Here is a 20171-nt window from a genome sequence, read left to right as displayed (position 1 = left end):
AAATCATCACGCCACTGGTCTCTATGGGCTGACAGCAGGTCTAGAGAATGGGTTTAGGGCTATTACACATGCCATTAACCCATCCGCTAACCTGAACGGAGAAGAAGAGAGCTGGCGGAGGGCAAGAGCGACAGCGTATACATGTGAGAGTGACCTACAGCCATCCTGGACAGACACTGTAACACTCAAAGAGAAATGAAAGGGGTTTTCTGGTTTTAGAAAACCCTTGTACCCAGGATGCAGTTTGTTTTCTTAAAACAAACAGCCTTTACTCTCCCTCCCCAGGTCCGGTGTTGAGTCTCCATCACTGCTTCTGGTGTCTGTTATTGTCTGCAGTGCTGACATCACTTTGACAGTGCTGCAGCCAATTAGTGAACTCAACGATTCTGAGAGGCTCATGTCATCAACTCAGACAAAGCCGCTGCCAAAATAACAGACATCAGGAGAAGCGACAGAAACTCGGGGCTGGACCTGGGGAGAGTGGGTAGAGACCATCTTGGTTTTTTTTTATATATATATATAAAACTGCAGCCAGTTGAAAGGGGTTTTCAGAAATGGAAACACCCTTTATGAAGGTGGGAATAACACTTTAAAGTAGTCAACATGGAGATCTGATATAAATCTCAGACAAGAGATTTTATTCTATTTATTTTTGTAAAAAAAAATAAGTTCTCAGCATGGCCGAAACTAGCATCCAACCTGGAGAACAAAGAAGTAGATGTGGCGAGTCTAGGGGCGATGCAAATATCACAAAGTCACTTAGGCCTCTTTCACACATCAGGTTTTCGCCGTCAGGCGCGATCCGGCGCTTTTGACAGAAACCGGATCCGGCGAAATGCAATGCCGGATCCGGTTTCCCCCCCATTGACTTGCATTTGCGCCGGATCGCGCCGGATGGCCATGCGTTTCATCCGGTTTTCGCCGGATCCGGCAATGTGTCGCGATCCGGCGTCTGGAAAAAACGGCTACTGTAACGTTTTTTGTCTCTGGCGAAAAAGCCGGACCCACCGGATCCGGCGCGTCCGGCTTTTTCACACAATGAAAGCCTATGAGCGCCGCAATGCGCCGGATCCGGTTTTTTGGTCTGAGCATGCTCAGTAGCTCTGCCCACAGGAGATATATAAAAGCAAGACAATGGGACCCTCAGCCACACCCAACATGCCACCCAAGCCAAGAACCAGGAGCAGGAGAAGGCAGCAGACATCTGCAGCAGCAGCACCATCAGCACCACCCCAAATGGAGCAGCAAATGGAACATGCTGAGGAGGGGAGTCCAGCAGCAGATGAGAGACGGTAATTATCAAATCCCCCATTCCTCCAAACTAGGGCCATGGAATATCAAGATATTCATTGGCCCTTTGTTTCTCTTTATTCAACAGCCGCCAAAGAGATGCAGCAGCAGCAGCAGCAGCAGAAATGGCATCACTGGCAGCAGCAACAGCAGCAGCAATACCCACAGCCATGGAGTCTGGCCATCAACAGAACAGCACATCTTCTTCTGGGAGCCCTCCCTCGCATCGTCAGCGTTTGACGGTAAGTTTTTATTTCCAAAATCCATCATCTCTGTAATATATGTCTATTCATTGCCTTTTATTTCAAAACAGGAATCACAAGATGAAGAGGAGCTCCCAGAAGAAGAAGGAAGGGGTGGACAGACACCTGGAGTGGGCTCACAATTGGTAAGTTTTTTGCATCAAACGCAGAAACACAACATCACACTACACACAACACATAGAAAACAATGTTCTGCAGACCACACACAGCAAATGCCTACATCCAAAGACATAACATTTTTTGTTTTCTTCTCTAGTCTTCCCAATCTGGTGCTCGGCCAAGAGGTCCTCGCAGTGCCTCCCAGGGTCGTCGGCGACAGCAACGCGGCGGTCACCAGCGTGTAAGTATAAATATTTTTGCTTTGTTTTTTTGCACTTTTTATTTCATTTCTTTTTTGGAGGCTAATGTTATTTTTGTCTTTTTCTTTAACAGCCTTCACAGCGTGCTCCCGACTCTGACGGTGAGGATGGAGGACTCGATGTGGACCACCTCATCGATCTCGTCAGACAAAGGGAGCCGCTCTGGAATATGGCTGACCGCCGCCACGCTGACCTTATCGTTACCCGACGACTCTGGGAGGAAATCTGTTCGCTCCTTGTGGGCCGCTGGGAGGACCTCGATGTTCGGGCCCAGATTAAAGAGCGTAAGTATATACAGTACCGGTTGCTTGATGTAAACCAGTGTTTCCCGAACTCCAGTCCTCGTGGTCCCCACGGATCATGTGTTCAGGATTTCTATTTACTATGGAAATCCTGAAAACATGACCCCTGGGGACCATGAGGACTGGAGTTTGTGAAACACTGATGTTGTATACTAACCACTCCTTTCTCGTTTCAGGGAACAGAATTGTGAATCGGTGGCGGTCTGTGAGGGATCGTTTCAAGAAGGAGTTCAATAAAGAGATGCGGGCCCCGAGTGGATCTGGAGGACGCAGGAGCAAGTACAAGTACGCACAAGCCCTGTCGTTCCTCCGGGAAACAATGCTCACCAGAAGGTAAATATTACACACCACATGTGAAAAAAAATGTTAGATGTAACTTTTTTTTTTCAGCCAGGGCCATACCATGTCAGTATTTTAATTGTTTTTTTTTCTCTTTATTCCACAGCACGGTGAGCAGCACTCGGGAGCCTGCACGATTGGACCCTTCTGAGGCGATACCTGAGGAGACCGGCACCGAGGGACACTTCGACCGCCCCGGTACATCTGCACCTTCCCACACATTCGACCCATCTGTCCCATCCACCAGCACAGGAGCATCGTGGCCGCCTACATTACATGAAGCTGCTGGTGAGGAGATCGCTTTCCCTTTACCCCACCCTTCTGCCCCTGCCACCTCTAGTACACCTGTGGGTACTGGGCGGCAGCGGCAGAGGGGTCAGGAAAAGAGTTATGCGCAAGAGTTCTTGCATCTGAATGCATCTTTCCAGAACTGTCTAAAAATCTTGTCAGAGCAAATCTCCGCAGGCTTTCAGCAGATCAACTCCAGCATTCTGGAGGTGAAGACACTTCTGCAAACCATGCATTCAGAAGCAAGATCTTCGCCAAACCACACCTTTTTCAGGTCTGTTGTGGAGCGCATGGCAACACTATCTCCTACCCAGCAGATGCATGTAATGCATTCGTGCCACGGTGCTCTACAGCAGGTTACCTCCCAACCTCCACCTCCCACCACTGTAGTTCCTCCACCTGCACCCCCTCCAGCCACTTTCCATCCTCCCCCTCCTATTACATCTGCACCCCCTCCAGCCACTTTCCATCCTCCCCCTCCTATTACATCTGCACCCCCTCCAGCCACTTTCCATCCTCCCCCTCCTATTACATCTGCACCCCCTCCAGCCACTTTCCATCCTCCCCCTCCTATTACATACCAGCAACCTCACCAGTACCAGCAACCTCCCCAGTACCAGACATCTCCCCACTTCCAGCAACCTGCCCCGTACCAAACTCCTTCCCCGTACCAAACTCCTTCCCCGTACCAAACTCCTTCCCCATACAACTTTCCATCAACATCATCTGCTCCTACAGTCCCTGCCCAACCCTCCACTCCACCGCCCACCACCTCTTCTGCCTCCAACATGTCCACCCATTCTGTAGCTTTTTCCACACCTTCACCTCTAACTGTTCCTTCCCCACCACGATCCCAGTCCTCTCTCCACACACCCAGTGTCGAAGTGTCCCGCAGCCCCTCCAGCAGTATTTCCACCCCACACTACACAGATTTGTAATGTGTGTTTTTTAATAAAAATGCCCATTGGGTTTAAAACCTTTATTAAAAAAGTTTTTTGCACTTTAAAAACATTTTACAAAAAAAAAAAAAAATTTAAATAAAAGTTAAATTATCGTTTCACAATGGTTGTCTGTCTTTTCTTTCTGCGACGAACTATGTTTAAAAAAAAGGTTAAATACAGGGTATTTCAAAGGTAAAAAGGTATTCAAAACCAGGTATATAACTGTGGGTAAATTTTAGCTTTTTGCCACAGTTGTGTTCCTGGTTGTGTTTGAAGCAAAGTATTTCACCTAAAAAGTTGTGTTTATTATTGGTGATTTCCTAACAATGTACACAACTTTTGTTAAAAGGTGAAATACTTTGCATAAAACACAACCAGGTACACACCTGTGGCCTAAAGCTAAAAATAGTAGACCATGACAAGATAGCCAACTTTGGTTGGCAAAGGTATATACTGTTGGTCCAGAAGGTACACAAGTTTGGTTAGGGCACAAATCTTTCACACTCTGTCATCCTGCCAGTGTACTCTGCCTTGAGGGGCCACAAGGGTCAATTTTAAAAACCGGATCCGGCGTAATCCGTCGAAAAACGGATAGAAAAACGGATGAACCGGATGAGACGGATCCGGTTTTGTCTGTCAAGAACAAGACGGATCCGGCAGAAAACCGGATCCGGCACATCAGGTTTTACAAAACATTTGCCGGATCCGGCATTCCGGCACGACGCCGGATCGCGCCTGACGCCGAAAACCTGATGTGTGAAAGTAGCCTAAGTCTTATACTTACTGGCTTCATAGGAAATGTTACTCAGAGGAGGAGCGCCACTTTTAATTACAGGAATTCTCGGCTTTGAACAACCCAGACTTATTAGAACTGTCACTTGACAATTAGGCAGATCACAAAAAAACTGACCAATTAAAAACAGATGACTTTTATGTACCATCTAGTTTTGACCATGTCTTATATATTAAATGTCCGAATCTCGTCAGCAAAAAAAACGACATGCTCTGAATTTAAAAGGGTTCAGAAAACTTTTCCTGATATATCCAGTTTGTTGTAAAAGTAAAAAGCAAACTGTTCTTTAATTAACCTCCCTGGGTCCAGTGCTGAGTCTCTACCGTTGCTCCCGGTGTCTGTTACTGTCTGCAGCGCTGACGTTATGTCAACCACACTGCAGCCAATCAGTGAGCTCAGGGGCTCTGAGCGGATTGTCCCATCTACTGTCGACATGACGTCCGCGCAGTAGAGAATAATAGAGCGGTGGCGGAGACTCGACGCTGGGCCTGAATATTCTAATATTAGTCACGTCAGTGAGTTTTTAGCAGTGTCATCAGAATTTGGTGAGTGTCAGTTTTTGCCATTTGATTTTGGTCAGCGTTTCATTAGATTTTCTTGGATGAAAAAAAAAAAATAATGGCGGTTTCTCAAGCTTCTCCACAGACTGTGAAAAACTGACAGTCACGTGCTGCCAGATTTTTTTCAAAGACTTGAATTCGCGAACTTGATCCAGTACTTGGATCAATTTTTGACAAGTTTCTTTGGTTTGGTTCGGACAGCTTGGACTGAGGACGAAAATGAAACATGTGAACTACTCCATAAACAATCATAAGGTTAGGTGGATTTATAACTGGCTCAGTGATTGTACTCAAAGAGTGGCAATAAATGGTTGCACATCCAATTGGAAGAGTGTTTCAAGTGGGGTACCACAGGGCTCTGTCCTGGCCCCGATGTTGTTCAACAATTTTATAAATGATCTAGATAAGGGAACTGAAGGTAAACTAATCAAATCTGCAGCCAACCCAAAGCTAGGAGGGATAGCTAACACCAGAGAAGACAGAGAAAGGGTTCAGAAGGATCTAAATAAGCTTGAACAATGGACAGTGACAAATAGAATGGTATTTAACAGGGAGAAATGCAAGACTCTACATCTGGGCATGAAAAACAAAAATGACATCGCCAGAATGGGAGGAAGAGAACTAAGCAACAGCATGTGTGAAAAAGACTTGGGTCTACTAATAGATCACAGGTTGCACATGAGTCAACAGTGTGATGCAGCAACAAAAAAAGGCAAACACAGTTCTAGGATGTAATGAGAGAAGCACAGAGTCTGGATCACGTGAAGTAATTATCCCTCTCTACTTCTCCTTGGTCAAGCCTCATCTGGAATACTGTGTCCAGTTCTGGACACCACATTTTAAAAAAGACATTAAAAAAAATGGAGCAACTTCAGAGAAGAGCTACCAGGATGGTGAGCGGACTGCAAAGTATGTCCAATGAGGAACATCTGTCTGATATCGTTTAGCAACTACTGCATTGAGCAAGGGGGTCGGACACGATGACCATGGAGGTCCCTTCCAACTCTAACATTCTAGGATTCTATATGTACGAGTGTTATCTGTGAAAAACAGAGAAAAACTGATGTGTGAATGAGCCCTTATACTGAAGCATTGTGAGTGAGGCATTTTGGAGCATGTGCATTGTTGAACACAGAAGAGACCCCTATGCAAAAACAATATATGGGTCCTCAGCAGTCCAAAAGCTCATCACCAATAAGTCTGCCACCGTATGTATAAAAGTTTTAATATAGACTACACAATGACCTCGAATAGTAAAGGAGCACTCCATAAAAAATAATATAATGTGCTATTTGTAGCACAGTACTGGGCCCAAGGTTTTTTTTATGATACAGAGATCAATGAACACCAAAGCGACAGTCACTTGTAAGACATCGTCCCTGTATTAGGCTCTATCGCTTCTACTTTTAATTAGAGCAGTCCTTTAAACAGGTTTTATATGATGGCTGCACAAGCCACGTTTTTTTTGCATGTCTGAAAAAGATGAATACTGCCAGAGGACACAGACAGGAGGAGGCCCCTGTGCGAGAACAGTATATGGGCCCTTTGCAATCCAGTAGTTCATCATAATACACAATTCGACCTGCTTTGGAGGTGGTAGTGGCCCCCTTACCTCTAGGACCCCTGTGCGGTCGCACAGATTGCACCAATGATATGTCCGCCCCTGCCAATAGGAGATAATGCAGACAGTGTCCACAGCGACTCTGGTGCCTCCGCCAGGGTTCCTGTTGGAATACAGTTTTGGTGATTTCGACAGTATGCACGACCTTTCCCTGTACTCCCTGTACCCCATATGTACCCCTCCCTGTACCAAATGTACCACTCCCTGTACTCCATGTACCCCTCCCTTTACCCCATGTACCCCTTCCTATACTCCATGTACCCCTCTCTGTACCCCATGTACCCCTCCCTGTAACATATGTACCCATCCCTGTACCCCATGTACCCATCCCTGTACTCCATGTACCCATCCCTGTACCCCATGTACCCCACCCTGTACCCCCATGTACCCCTCTATGTACTCCGTGTACCCCTCTCTGTACCCCATGTACCCTTCCTGTACCCCATGTACCCCTTCCTGTACCATATTTACCCATCCCTGTACCCCATGTACCCATCCCTGTACTCCATGTACCCCTCCCTGTACCAAACGTACCCCTCCCTGTACCCCATGTACCCCACCCTGCACCCCATGTACCCCTCCATGTACCCCTTCCTGTACTCCAAGTACCCCTCCCTGTACCACACGTACCCTCCCTGTACCACATGTGCCCCTCACTGTACGCCATGTACCCCTTCCTGTACCTCAAGTACCCCTACTAGTACTCCATGTACCCCTCCCTGTCCCCCATGAACCCATCCCTGTACCCCATGTACCCATCTCTGAACCCCTCCCTGTACTCCATGTACCCATCCCTATGCTCCATGTACTCCTCCCTGTACCCCATGTACCCCTCCTTGTACTCCATGTACCACTACCTATACTCCATGCACCCCTCACTGTACCCCTCACTGTACACCATGTACCCCTACCTGTACTCCACATACCCCTCCCTGTTCTCCATGTACCCCTACCTACACGTCATGTACCACTCATTGTACCACATGTACCCCTCACTATACTCCATGTACCCCTCATTACACCACATGTACCCCTCCTCCCTGTACCCCTACCTGCACCAAATGTACCCCTACCAATACTCCATGTACCCCTCCCTGTACTCCTTATACCCCCACTCTACCCCATGTACCCCTCCCTGTACTCCATGTACCCCTCCCTGTACTCCTTATACCCCCACTCTACCCCATGTACCCCTCGCTGTACTCCTTATACCCCTCACTCTACCCCATGTACCCCTCGCTGTAGCCCATGTACCCCTCCCTGTACTCCATGTACCCCTAACTGTACTCCACATACCCCTCACTGTACCCCATGTACCCCTCCTTGTACTCCATGACCACGTTTTCAACTTTTGGCAAACACTGAAAATATTGTGCAATTTGGCTGTAACTTTTTGTAAGATTTAGCACAATTTGTAACTTATGCAAAAATCTAGGAAATGTGTTTATGGCCTATAAAGGAGCTCTGGATATCACTGACACCTACATGTAATTATTTCCAGAGGTTCTCAGAAACACAAAATATAGGAAATACAATAGTGATCATCAGCCATATATTTTACTTCTCAGGAACCCCCATTTATGAAAACTACAGTTTCCGTCTCCCCAGCCTGAAATGCCTGACACCAGGGAACAAAACATTGCATGGAATAAGTGAATAGTTAATTTAGGTGAAAGGCATTTAATAGTTTGGTTTGGAAGAGGTTAATTCTGAAGAGACAATTCCTGTCCCCAGGATTAGATCAGCCAAAGGCAGTAAATTGTATCAGAGTGGAGTGGCTGCTCCATTCAGCCATTTCCCAGTTGCTCCAGATAATATGTCACTTTGTAAAGCATTATCCACAAGGACAAGGAGATTAATTATATGATGGCATTCATTATAATATCTGACTGTACTGGCGGCAGCCGGCCCATCAATTAGAAAGTGACATCTTTATGCATCGCAGCAGTAGATTGCAGCATTCTTCTGACCTGACACGTGATGTCATGTTGTGATGTCATCGCTGAGGGTCATCCCAATTTCTATCTGTAGTCAGCAGGGGGCTAGTCACAAAGTTTAAATTCTGCCCATTTTTCATACAAGTATATTATATTTTGTGTTTTATGCACTGCAATGAAAGTTAATATGGAAACCTGGCACCGCATAATGTGAGGGGCATAAGATGTTCGAAATTCGGAGTGATTTCATCAAAGGCTCTTAAAGGGGGTGGCTGACAGTATACCAAAAAATGTTTATAGGCATGAATTGCTTAGAGAAACTGTCATCTGTTTCATGGTGCCCAAACTGCAGGCAGCATACATTAGGTCCTGGGTGCCTGATTGCAGCCAGGTACAGTATGTTTTTCTCTGAAATGCTCCAGTATTTCAAACAGAATGTGCTTTAAAAGATCTGACCGGGGAGCATAGCCATTGACTAGACTAGTCCAGTGCCGCCCTGGCTCGGCTATTAGGTGATTGACAGGTATCTCCCTTCTGTGTATATAAGGAAAGATCACCTGCTGAGGCCAAACTAGTTTTTTCTCAAGATATTGTCCCGGGCCAGATCTTTAGACTAGTCTGGTGCTGCGCCTGACTGATTCTTCCCAGCACTGCTGTAGTTGATAGCGAGAGACCTCTCAACCACCTGCAACAGTACTGGGAAAAGCTGGCCAGGGGTGGGGCCAGACTAATCTAGTCTTTGTCTATGGTCCTTAAAGAGACCTTTAGGGTACCGTTACACCTAGCGATGCACCAGCGATCCCGACTAGCGATATGACGCGGTCAGGATCGCTGGTGCATCGCTAGGTGGTCGCTAGTGAGCTGCCACACAGGCAGATCTCACCAGCGACATCGCAGAGGACGGGGATCGCTACTTACCTGTCAGACGCGGCGATCCTGCGTCCTCCCGCCCGGCTCCACGCGTCGCTCGTCGGCGCCACAGGAAGCTCAGCAGGAAGTGGCCAACGAGGAATGGTCCAGGAGCTTCTTGCACAATCAGCGATAGCCAGCGAGGGAGCCGGTCGGAGGTAAGTATCACATGCAGCGATATCGCTGCAACGTCACAAAATCGGTGACTTTACAGCGATATTGCTAGCGATATCGCAGTGTGTAACGGGGGCTTTAGACTAGCCTGGTGTTGCTTCTGACCGTTACTTCCAAGCGCTGCTGTAGTTGATAGTGAGAGATCTGTCAATCACCTGCTGCATCACTAGAAGAAGGCGGCCAAGGGTGGAGTCAGACTAGCCTCGTCTCTGTCAATAGTCCATGGCCTCATGATTAGACTAGTCTGGTGCTTCCCCTGACCGGCTCTTCCCAGTACTGCTGTAGGTGATAGTGAGAGATCTATCAATCACCTACAGCAGCACTAGGAGAAGCCGGCCAGGGTGGAGTCAGACTAGCCTCGTCTCTGTCAATAGTCCATGGCAGGATGATTAGACTAGTCTGGTGCTGCCCCTGACAGGCTCTTCGCAGCGCTGCTGCAAGAGATAGTGGAAGACCTGTCAATCACCTGACGGCCAGGGGTGGAGCCGGACTAGTCTCATCTCTGTCTATGGTGCCTGGCCAAAGCTTGAAAGTATAGTTTCTCTGAAATGCTGAAGTGTTCCAGAGTAAAATATTTGCCTGGCTGCAATTGTGCCGCTAGGCCCTGATTCATGCCGCCCGCAGTTTGGGAACAAGGAATCCAGGTGACCGGTTGTTAGGGTTTGCAGATCGCACCAAATGTAAATTATAAGAATGTGCAATCGCAACCTGGGGTCCACCGTGCGGTAATGGAGAAACCGCAGCTCGAGAACAATGGCGGAGCGGAGCCGCGAGTAAGCATCGTAAACACACCGAGTTAAATGTCACTCGGTGTGAACAGAGCGCCAAGCGCCTGACTCTGTTACTCCACAAAGCTGAACGAACATTAAGAGCACTCTAACCTATGCCCTGTTAGACATCACAGGAGCTTAGTGGAAATGACGCCAGTGGGGTCCCTATAACTCACCCACCACTACGCTGGTGATTGAACCTGCTCTGCTACACTTTTGAGCCTGCGCCTGAGGACGCCCTGTGCAGGCGCTAAGTTCAAGTGGCAGTTCCGACCCTACTCTGCCTGTCTAGAAACGCACTTGCAGTGCTATTAGCAGCACACATGCATACAGGGTGGTAACTGACCCACCAACACACACACATAGCAAATACGCATGATCTTAGCGCACCGACGGGCGCGCCAAAGATCATTTTATAGACAGTGCCAATCAGACTGGACCTTGCTAGCGGACCTATCCGGAGCCGGCACAGGACCTGAGCAGCTGAAGGCCGACCACCAAAGAGAGGTCGCCACCTCACGAGCATGCTAAGTAGCGCAAATCCTGGACTTAGCCTCAGGAACGACTGCTCGCCGCTGTCTATTGCAAGTTACCATAGCTGGTTAATGGTCATGTGTTAATATGCACTTACATTGTGCATACACATTAACTTACTTTTCTCAGTTCAGATTTGTTTTTTATTCATTTCATTGTGCATTCAGTGCATATATGGGTGTGACCACCCTCTTTCTGAGCTGGGAAAGCCATCCTGTCTGGCCTATGCTTTTACTAGTGGTTCAGCCTCTCGATCCTTGTTCACATTCACGTCACTTGGCAAGTGAAAAGGTTTTAAATACTAGAGTAGGACTGTCCCACAAGGGTTGCCTTGACGTGGCGGGATGGCTTCTACATTATTTTGATCAAAATTATGTTTACTAAATACCCTTATTATTATTACCTTTATGCATTATTTGCAGTTTATTTTTTATTTTTTTTATTTTAGGATATTTGTGTTTTTTGCTTTTTGTTTTCCCATAGCTGGACCTGTAGAGTCAGTGGTAACAAAGAGCACAACTAGTCTAAGCAAGACGCAGAGCCCAACGTCTCTGCTGAGCAGCATCCACTGCGGTCAAGACAGAATGGGAGACCGTAGGAGAAGATGAGGCTTGGGATCCTTCCTGTGCAGTGGAAGAATCCCAGCGCTTATCACAGGTTCCCTTAAAAATGATAATGCAAACTCACCTTCCAATGCCCCCCACCAGTAGCGTAGCTACTGAGAGGGGGCGGAGGCCCCCGAGCCCCGCGCTCTGAGGGGGCCCTCCCGGAACTACACTAATGTAACTGCATCGGTGTGCTCAGTGTGCCGATACAGTTATATTCTGCGGCAGAGCAGGGAGAATCGATCTCTCTGCTCTGCCGCTATGGGCCCTGAGCAGGCAGGGGGGCCCGGTGCCAGCAGTGGGCCCCCCGCCTGTCATCGATCGCAGGTTCAGCTGTATCGGGATACAGCTCACCGCAGTGATGAGAGAAGGAGCGGGTGCTCCTTCTCCCATCATCCCCCTCTCACTGACAGGGGGCGCGATGACGTCACTGCCCGACACCCGCTAGCGGGAGCAGTTGAGCAGCGCAGGAGCTGGGAGCAAGAGAGGTGAGTATAGGATTCATTTTTTTATGGGGCTGCATTATACTACAGTCTGCCTATAGGGGATGGGGGGCTGCCTTATACTACAGACTGCCTATAGGGGATGGGGGGCTGCCTTATACTACAGTCTGCCTATAGGGGATGGGGGGTGCATTATACTACAGTCTGCCTATAGGGGGGCTACCTTATACTACACTCTGCCTATAGGATGGGGGGTGCTACCTTATAATACAGTCTGCCTATAGGGGATGGAGGGGCTGCCTTATACTACAGTCTGCCTATAGGTGATGGGGGGTGCTGCCTTATACTACAGTCTGCCTATAGGGTGGGGGTGCTGCCTTATACTACTGTCTGCCTATAGGGTGGGGGTGCGACCTTATACTACAGTCTGCCTATAGGGGATGGGTGGTGCTGCCTTATACTACAGTCTGCCTATAGGGTGGGGGTGCTGCCTTATACTACAGTCTGCCTATAGGGGATGGGGGGGCTGCCTTATACTACAGTCTACCTATAGTGTGGGGGTGCTGCCTTATACTACAGTCTGCCTATAGGGTGGGGGTGCTGCCTTATATTACAGTCTGCCTATAGGGGATGGGGGGTGCTGCCTTATACTACAGTCTGCCTATAGGGGATGGGGGGCTGCCTTATACTACAGTCTGCCTATTGAGGGGAGTGTTGCCTTATATTACAGTCTGCCTATGGGGGGAGTGTTGCCTTATATTACAGTCTGCCTATAGGGGGGGATGCTGCCTTACATTACAGTCTGCAATACACTATTGAGTCTGCCTATGGGGGGGCTGCATTATACTGTAGAGACTGCCTATGGGGGCTGCATTACACTATATTGAGGACTATCTGGTGTATTATACTATATGGAGGCGGCTATCTAGGGGGCCATTATACAGTGTGGAGATTACAGGAAGGGGGCCATCATACAATGTGGCCATTACAGTGAGGGGGCCATCATACAGTGTTGGAGCCATCATTGGGGGATACTAAGGGGTCATTTTTTATACAGTGAGGTGGCATTATACTGTTTATAGGGGAACTGTACAGGGGGTGAGACTCAGGACATTATTAAATGTAAAGTGGGCACTTATTGTTACTGTGACTGTCAAACGGGGCACACAGAGGGCATTATTACATTCTAGGGGACAAAATGTGGGCACTGTTTTCTAGGGCACTTGCACCCGGCATAACTATATTATAGTGGGATGCTTTAGACTTTAGAGGGCACACAGAACCACACAATAGGTGAAATAATAGGGTCACATACGGCACCAGCGGCTCAGCATTGGGGTATCAGGTGCAGTAATAGGGACACATAGGGCAGCAGCGGCTCAGTACTGGGGTATCAGGTGTAGTAATAGGGACACATATGGCAGCAGAGGCTCAGTACTGGGGTATCAGGTGTAGTAATAGGGACACATATGGCAGCAGTGGCTCAGAATTGGGGTATCAAGTGCAGTAATAGGGACACATACAGCAGCAGCGGCTCAGCATGGGGGTATCAGGTGCAGTAATAAGGACACGATACGGCAGCAGCGTCTCAGCATTGGGGTGTCAGGTGCAGTAATAGGGACACATATGGAAGCAGAGGCTCAGTATTGGGGTATCAGGTGTAGTAATAGGGACACATATGGCAGCAGAGGCTCAGCATTGGGGTATCAGGTGCAGTAATATGGACACATACGGCAGCAGCGGCTCAGCATGGGGGTATCAGGTGCAGTAATAGGGACACATACAGCAGCAGTGGCTCAGTATTGGGGTATCAGGTGTAGTAATAAGGACACATACGGCAGAGGCTCAGCATTGGGGTATCAGGTGCAGTAATAGGGACACATACGGCAGCAGCGGCTCAGCATTGGGGTATCAGGTGCAGTAATAGGGACACATACGGCAGGGGCTCAGCATTGGGGTATCAGCAAGATGAGGGGTTTGTGCAGGTTGGGGATACATGGTGATGGGGCTGGAATATGAGAAGTGAAATGTGTCGTTGTTGTATTCTCTGTAGCCGAGTCCTGGCTGGAGACATTGTCACTGTCGGTCTGGGCCAGATGGAAAAGACGTGAAAAGTGAACGATTCCATCAGAAAGAACGTCAGCGGTAAGACACCAACTATACCTGTGCAGTAATCACATATGTTCTGTAGGACTGGTATTTACCACTGATCATATGGCGGTAATATCCATGTTGGTCTTTATATAGGGATTATTTTCAGTAACAGCGCAGTCATCTCCTACATCCACTATTAGGATGCGTCACTGAGTTGTAATCAAAGTTACCTGGTTAGGGGCCCAATCAGAAGTTTCACCCCCCTGAACCAAAACCCTAGCTATGCCTCTGCCCCCCACGTATCCAGTTTAGCCCATTTTGGATGTCGGCATCAGGTTCAGGAGCAGTGTCTGCCACGTCCAGAAGTCACAGCACCGCTGCAGCCTGTAACTGTCTGCAGTGGTCAGATGAGCAGAAAAGCGGTATGCCTTGGTTTATTATTTTTAATTAATCCATGTTTAAAAAGAAAAAAAAAAACAAAACCATTACCGTCGGACAACCCCTTTAAATGAGCAATTAGGCAATGTAGAAAAGTTCCAGAGCTATAAAATGAACCCTGCACTGGACATGGAATTGAGGGTACAAATACTCAACAAATATAAAAACTCCTGAGTGTAATTTGTCCAAAAAAATACAAACCTGATGCATTTGCAAACACCGGTCAGAACTCAAAAATGACCTACATTCGGAGTTCTTACATAAACCCGTCTGCAATCTTGAAAACCGGACCCCAAATAAACATATTAAAATGCGCTGTAATTTTACACCACTGAGAAATCTGACGTCTGATTTTCGCGGGGATTTAAATGCAGATTTCTCACAGATGTACTGTGGATTTTGTATTGCAAAAGGGTGAATTCCACAATATTTTCTTTGCAAAGAAGAAACTAATTCCACAAGTAAGATATCTGTCAGTGGCGTAAAATGATGGCTCGTCTGTATGTACTCACCAACAGCAGATTTGTCGAAAAAGTCTCTATGAATGTCCCATTCCTCAGCACACGGGGGCCTGCAGAAATTAATTCAACGGATGAGAATATGCTGCAATATTTTCCACACAGACCTAATGTCAGTGTGGAAAATAGCTGAAGTGTACGAGCACTGTGATTTACACTGGTCAGTGCATTGACAGTTGTCTGCTGGACGCAGCTTAATGGAAACTTAAAGGGGTGAGCTGGTAAGGTCCAGACTCTGAACCTGATATTTGGTGGTTGGCATTATAGCATGCATTATAGCGATTCATCATTTTCATTTTTTTAAAGACTTTTCTTTTTTTGTTTTGTGGTCTTCATTTACTTTTTTTTTTGTGCCAAATCCTCCAACATGGCGCCTTCGCGTTGTATAATTTTGCACAAAATCAAAGATGCTCTTTTTTTTTTTATTGAAAAAGAGTAAGAAGAGTAAAAAGTCACATATTCCTTTAAAATGTCTTCAGCCATGCATAAATAAAATTAGACAGATGGTGAACTCCGCTAGGGCACTAGGGTACAATTCTGCGAAAATCTGGCAACATTTGGAAAAGTTGCAAATGATGAATTAGGCTGAAATATCTGGATATGAAAAATGCAAATAAAAAAAGGAAAAACACTGAAGTAGTATAGATAGATTTAAAAAAGCCTCAAAATGACATAACGAACAAGGCTGAAGCATAACAGTCACCATTAGAATCACTTTTACTTTAAAAAAAAAAAAAGCACAAAGACAATGGTGACTCAGCGCCTATGTCTTTATGGAACATTATAATTGACGACATTTAATACAATTTTTTATATTTTCATTAACACCCGGCACCCTCACTGATATCTGCTATAAATAGTGTCCGGAGCCGGAATGGCGCTGCTTTGTACACCTGTCAGTGGCTGCTCTCAGCTCCTATTGAAGTGAATCCGCTGACACCTACACTGGGTGTGTAAGACCCCCAGTAATCTGACTTCCATAGAGTACAACACCTTTATGATGTTCCACATGTTGGCCATTCTTTATGAGTGACATTAGGAGATACATCTATAATGAGTGATCTAATATATAAAGCTCAAAGTGTATATGTGTGTATGTATGTGTGTATGTATGTATATCTGTGTGTGTGTGTGTGTGTGTGTGTGTGTGTATGTCCGGGATAGGCATCCGCACCGTCGCCGCTACAGCCACTTAATTTGGCACAGTCACACGTCTGGACCCCGAGAGCGTCCTAAGCTATGTTGTGAGGCGAAATTTTAACCCCGCGCGTTCCAATTCACCAAACAATTTTGCCCCTATCTACATACTGGGGAAAACGTGTGTGCGCGTCAAGCCCCGCCCCTCATTATGATGTCATAATGCCTCTATCTACATACTGGGGAAACAGTGTGTGCGTATCAAGCCCCGTCCCTCATTATGATGTCACAATGGTTGCCATGGCGACATTGCAAGCCCCGCCGCTCATTATGATGTCATAATGGTTGACTATGGGACAGAGGATGTGTGATGGGTATATGGGCACTGGACTATGGGATGGAGGATATGTATGATGGGTATATGGGCACTCTACTATGGGATGGAGGATATGTATGATGGGTATATATGGGCACAGGACTATGGGATGGAGGATGTGTATGATGGGTATATGGGCATGGGACTATGAGATGAAGGATGTGTGATGGGTATGTGGGCACTCGACTATGGGATGGCGAATGTATGATGGGTATGTGGGCATGGGATTATGGGATGGAGGAAGTGTGATGGGTATATGGGCATGGGACTATAGGATGGAGGATGTGTGATGGGTATGTGGGCACTCGACTATGGGATGGCGAATATGTATGATGGGTATATAGGCACGAGACTATGGGATGGAGGATGTGTGATGGGTATATGGGCATGGGACTATAGGATGGAGGATATGTATGATGGGTATATGGGCACTGGACTATGGGATGGAGGATATGTATGATGGGTATATGGGCACTCTACTATGGGATGGAGGATATGTACGATGGGTATATATGGGCACAGGACTATGGAATGGAGGATATGTATGACGGGTATATGGGCACGGGACTATGGAATGGCGGATATGCATGATGGGTATATATGGGCACGGGACTATGGGATGGAGGATGTGTATGATGGGTATATGGGCATGGGACTATGAGATGAAGGATGTGTGATGGGTATGTGGGCACTCGACTATGGGATGGAGGATATGTATGATGGGTATATAGGCATGGGACTATGGGATGGAGGAAGTGTGATGGGTATATGGGCATGGGACTATAGGATGGAGGATATGTATGATGGGTATATGGGCACGGGCCTATGGGATGGTGGATATGTATGATGGGTATATGGGCACGGGACTATGGGATGGAGGATAATTATAATTTGCTATAACTAACCACAGTTAGTTACTATGCCCGGGCAGCGCCGGGCTCTTCAGCTAGTACATATTAAAATGGGTATTCTAACCAAAAGCATTTATTACTTATACACTGGATAGGTGATGAATGCTAGATCTGTGGGGGAAAGACTACCTGGAGCCCCAATTGCGACCCCACAGTCGTATGTCCCTCCCTTCTGCAAGACCAAGGTACCGTGAATGGCACAACAAACAATATGTCAATGGCAGAATTGCAAGATGTGGTGGGCCAGTGTCTGGCATTCTAGGTGACTTATGGGGGTCCCAGCAATCTAGCTGTCCAGTGGAAAAATGAATTATGCTCCGGTCTGGAATATCTCTTTGGCTTACATATATCACTTCCCTTTAAATATGTAAAAAAGACACTGAGCGCTAAAAGTTGTAATCACTTAGTTATATGTAAACTGTTATCTGGTCATGGGAAATCTGGATGAAAATAAATCTAGTCGTGCTTGTATTTTCCATGGTAGGCAATTATACAGTTATATCATATTTAGGAAAGTTGAGTAACAATCCGTATATTTATAGCGATCTCATCACCTGTCACCCATCTTTCTAAAAAAAAAAATAATAAAGAAAACTAAGAAACCGCAGTTGAGATTCTTTTTTTTCTGTGTAAAATAAAATAACATTTTCTTCTTCTCAAATGTAAAGGGTCATCAAAACAAAAACACAAGACCCTCTTTAAAAAAAAATAGATGACCAAGCAATTAGCCGATTCTGCGGTTGGAACCCCAGACAATGAGTTGCTGTATTATATGCCTGTCATTTAAATGAATGGACAAACGCATAAATAATGAATGGGCCAGGAGCGCCAGAAAAGTCCCACTTCTCTGGGGTTTCCCGGCCAATACATACCGTACAATGTGCTGTAGTATTATCTGGACAGTCATATAACAAGTATTTCTGCTATTGAAGCCGCAGACAAGTTTTTCTAGATCTCGCCCACTGTCACTTTTTCACACATTTCCTATAGAAATGAATCTAAATTGACCTTGGAAATATTTGTCAGTGGGAAGAACTGAACAGGGAGTGACACATGGGGAACCCAGAGGCAGATCTGACAGTCAGGAGACTTGGAAAGTTGGGTGACAATCCCTATGGAGGCCATTTAGGATGCCACCCAACTTTCCCAGAAGCAAATACAACTTGACATAAGAGGGAAAGTCATGAATTGCAGTTTTTTCTTCTCTTTTTAGATGTCATCTCTTCCACCCTTCAGTTTCCATACATTGTATCATATTTTGTATATATTTGGGTTACTGGTTGTCAGGAAGGTAAATAATGTCTGATTCCCTGGAAATCCCTCTAAGAAAATAATAATTAAAAAAAAAAAGTTGTGTGCCCTCCTGCGCCATGTCCCACCTTGGCATTGTACAAGATCACTTTCTACTCTGCACCATAGGGAAACTGCACTAATAATAGCATTGCTGCTGTTCATTGTCTTTTGCAATGATCAGATCTGACATTATGCTATCTGCAATCCAAACAAGCCATAGTAAAGGTGGCAGCAACAGGAGGACTCTTACCAGCCAGCAGTATGTGCAGCCTGCTCTGCCCAGGAGCCATTGGCATCAGTCATGTCCTGCGACCAGCATGCTCTCCTGTGCTGCCCTTTCCACAGTCGGACTGATCTTCCTTCTCCGGTCTCCGGGGCTGGACCCGCCCAGGATGGTGCTATTCTCCGGAGAGGGGCAGGTAACACACATCAATCTGGGAGCCTGGCTGCACTCTACAGCCCCAGCCTGGCAACGCGCATGCGCAGCCCTCCTCCCTCGCTGCTCACACCATTCATTCCAGTCTGCAGATGTGGGCACAGCATGGGCTGAAGGGGAGCAGGGACGTCACCCCCACTCTGTGCCGGCGCCGGGCAGCAAGGAGCACGCTCTGGAGCAGTGCTGTCACTTACACGTACAATAATGCACATGTACAGCAGGGTTATTACTACATCATCCAAGGCTGCTCCAGCTTTACCCCGGAAATAAAAAGAATAATAAAAAACACATATATAATTTTTGAGAATGAACGCAATATTAATCCTGTTGTCCAGGTATATTGATATCTATCTGGATGGATAGATAGATATGGGATAGATAGAAATCAAAAAAGATGGAGGCAGCACACCATATGAAATTTTAGAAAGAAGTGTTGTTTAATAGCCCAAAGAAAGGTCTGCACGCAAGACCGAAACGTCGCCATATGGGCTATTAAATAATACTTACTAAAATTTCATATGGTGTGCTGCCTCCATCTTTTTTGATTTCTATGTACAAGGACTGGTACGTGCCTGGGAGGCTTTGCACCCTATTTTTTCTGTGCTGTTGTTTATATATTTTTTAGATAGATAGATGATAGATAGATGATAGATAGATAGATAGATAGATAGATATGGGATAGAGAGATAATAGATAGATGATAGATAGATAGATAGATATTCATTCCAAAAAAAAGGCAGCACTCCATAGTAACTTGGGACCGGCAAATCAAGTTTCTTCTTTCTAATAGTATACCGATGTTGGTTTATTCTGGTCTTAAAATCCCACTTGGTGTCCCCA

The 20171-nt window shown here is 46.4% G+C and overlaps 1 protein-coding gene across 5 annotated transcripts in view; it reads right to left on the bottom strand.

Annotated features, from left to right (window-relative positions):
- Nucleotides 1-19373, bottom strand: part of ARMH4 (armadillo like helical domain containing 4) — a 197275-nt gene extending 177902 nt beyond the window's left edge. For 3 of the 5 annotated variants that reach the window (XM_073585750.1, XM_073585737.1, XM_073585759.1), the window contains exons 1-2: nt 19146-19373; nt 15173-15231 (exon numbers count right to left, since the gene is read on the bottom strand). In XM_073585750.1, the coding sequence (XP_073441851.1) occupies nt 15173-15231; nt 19146-19198 (112 nt within the window). In that variant the 5' untranslated portion in view covers nt 19199-19373. The remainder of the gene's footprint in view (nt 1-15172; nt 15232-19145) is intronic. The other 2 variants (XM_073585742.1, XM_073585752.1) reach the window with 1 other exon arrangement.
- Nucleotides 19374-20171: the final 798 nt, after the last annotated feature.

The sequence above is a fragment of the Dendrobates tinctorius genome, unplaced genomic scaffold (genome assembly GCF_039654945.1).
Source record: "Dendrobates tinctorius isolate UK_male_01 unplaced genomic scaffold, ASM3965494v1 ptg000010l, whole genome shotgun sequence".
In the NCBI taxonomy this organism is placed as follows: Eukaryota; Metazoa; Chordata; class Amphibia; order Anura; family Dendrobatidae; genus Dendrobates; species Dendrobates tinctorius.
Note: the sequence above shows the minus strand (reverse complement) of the source record. Positions and strands in the feature narration are given on the sequence as shown.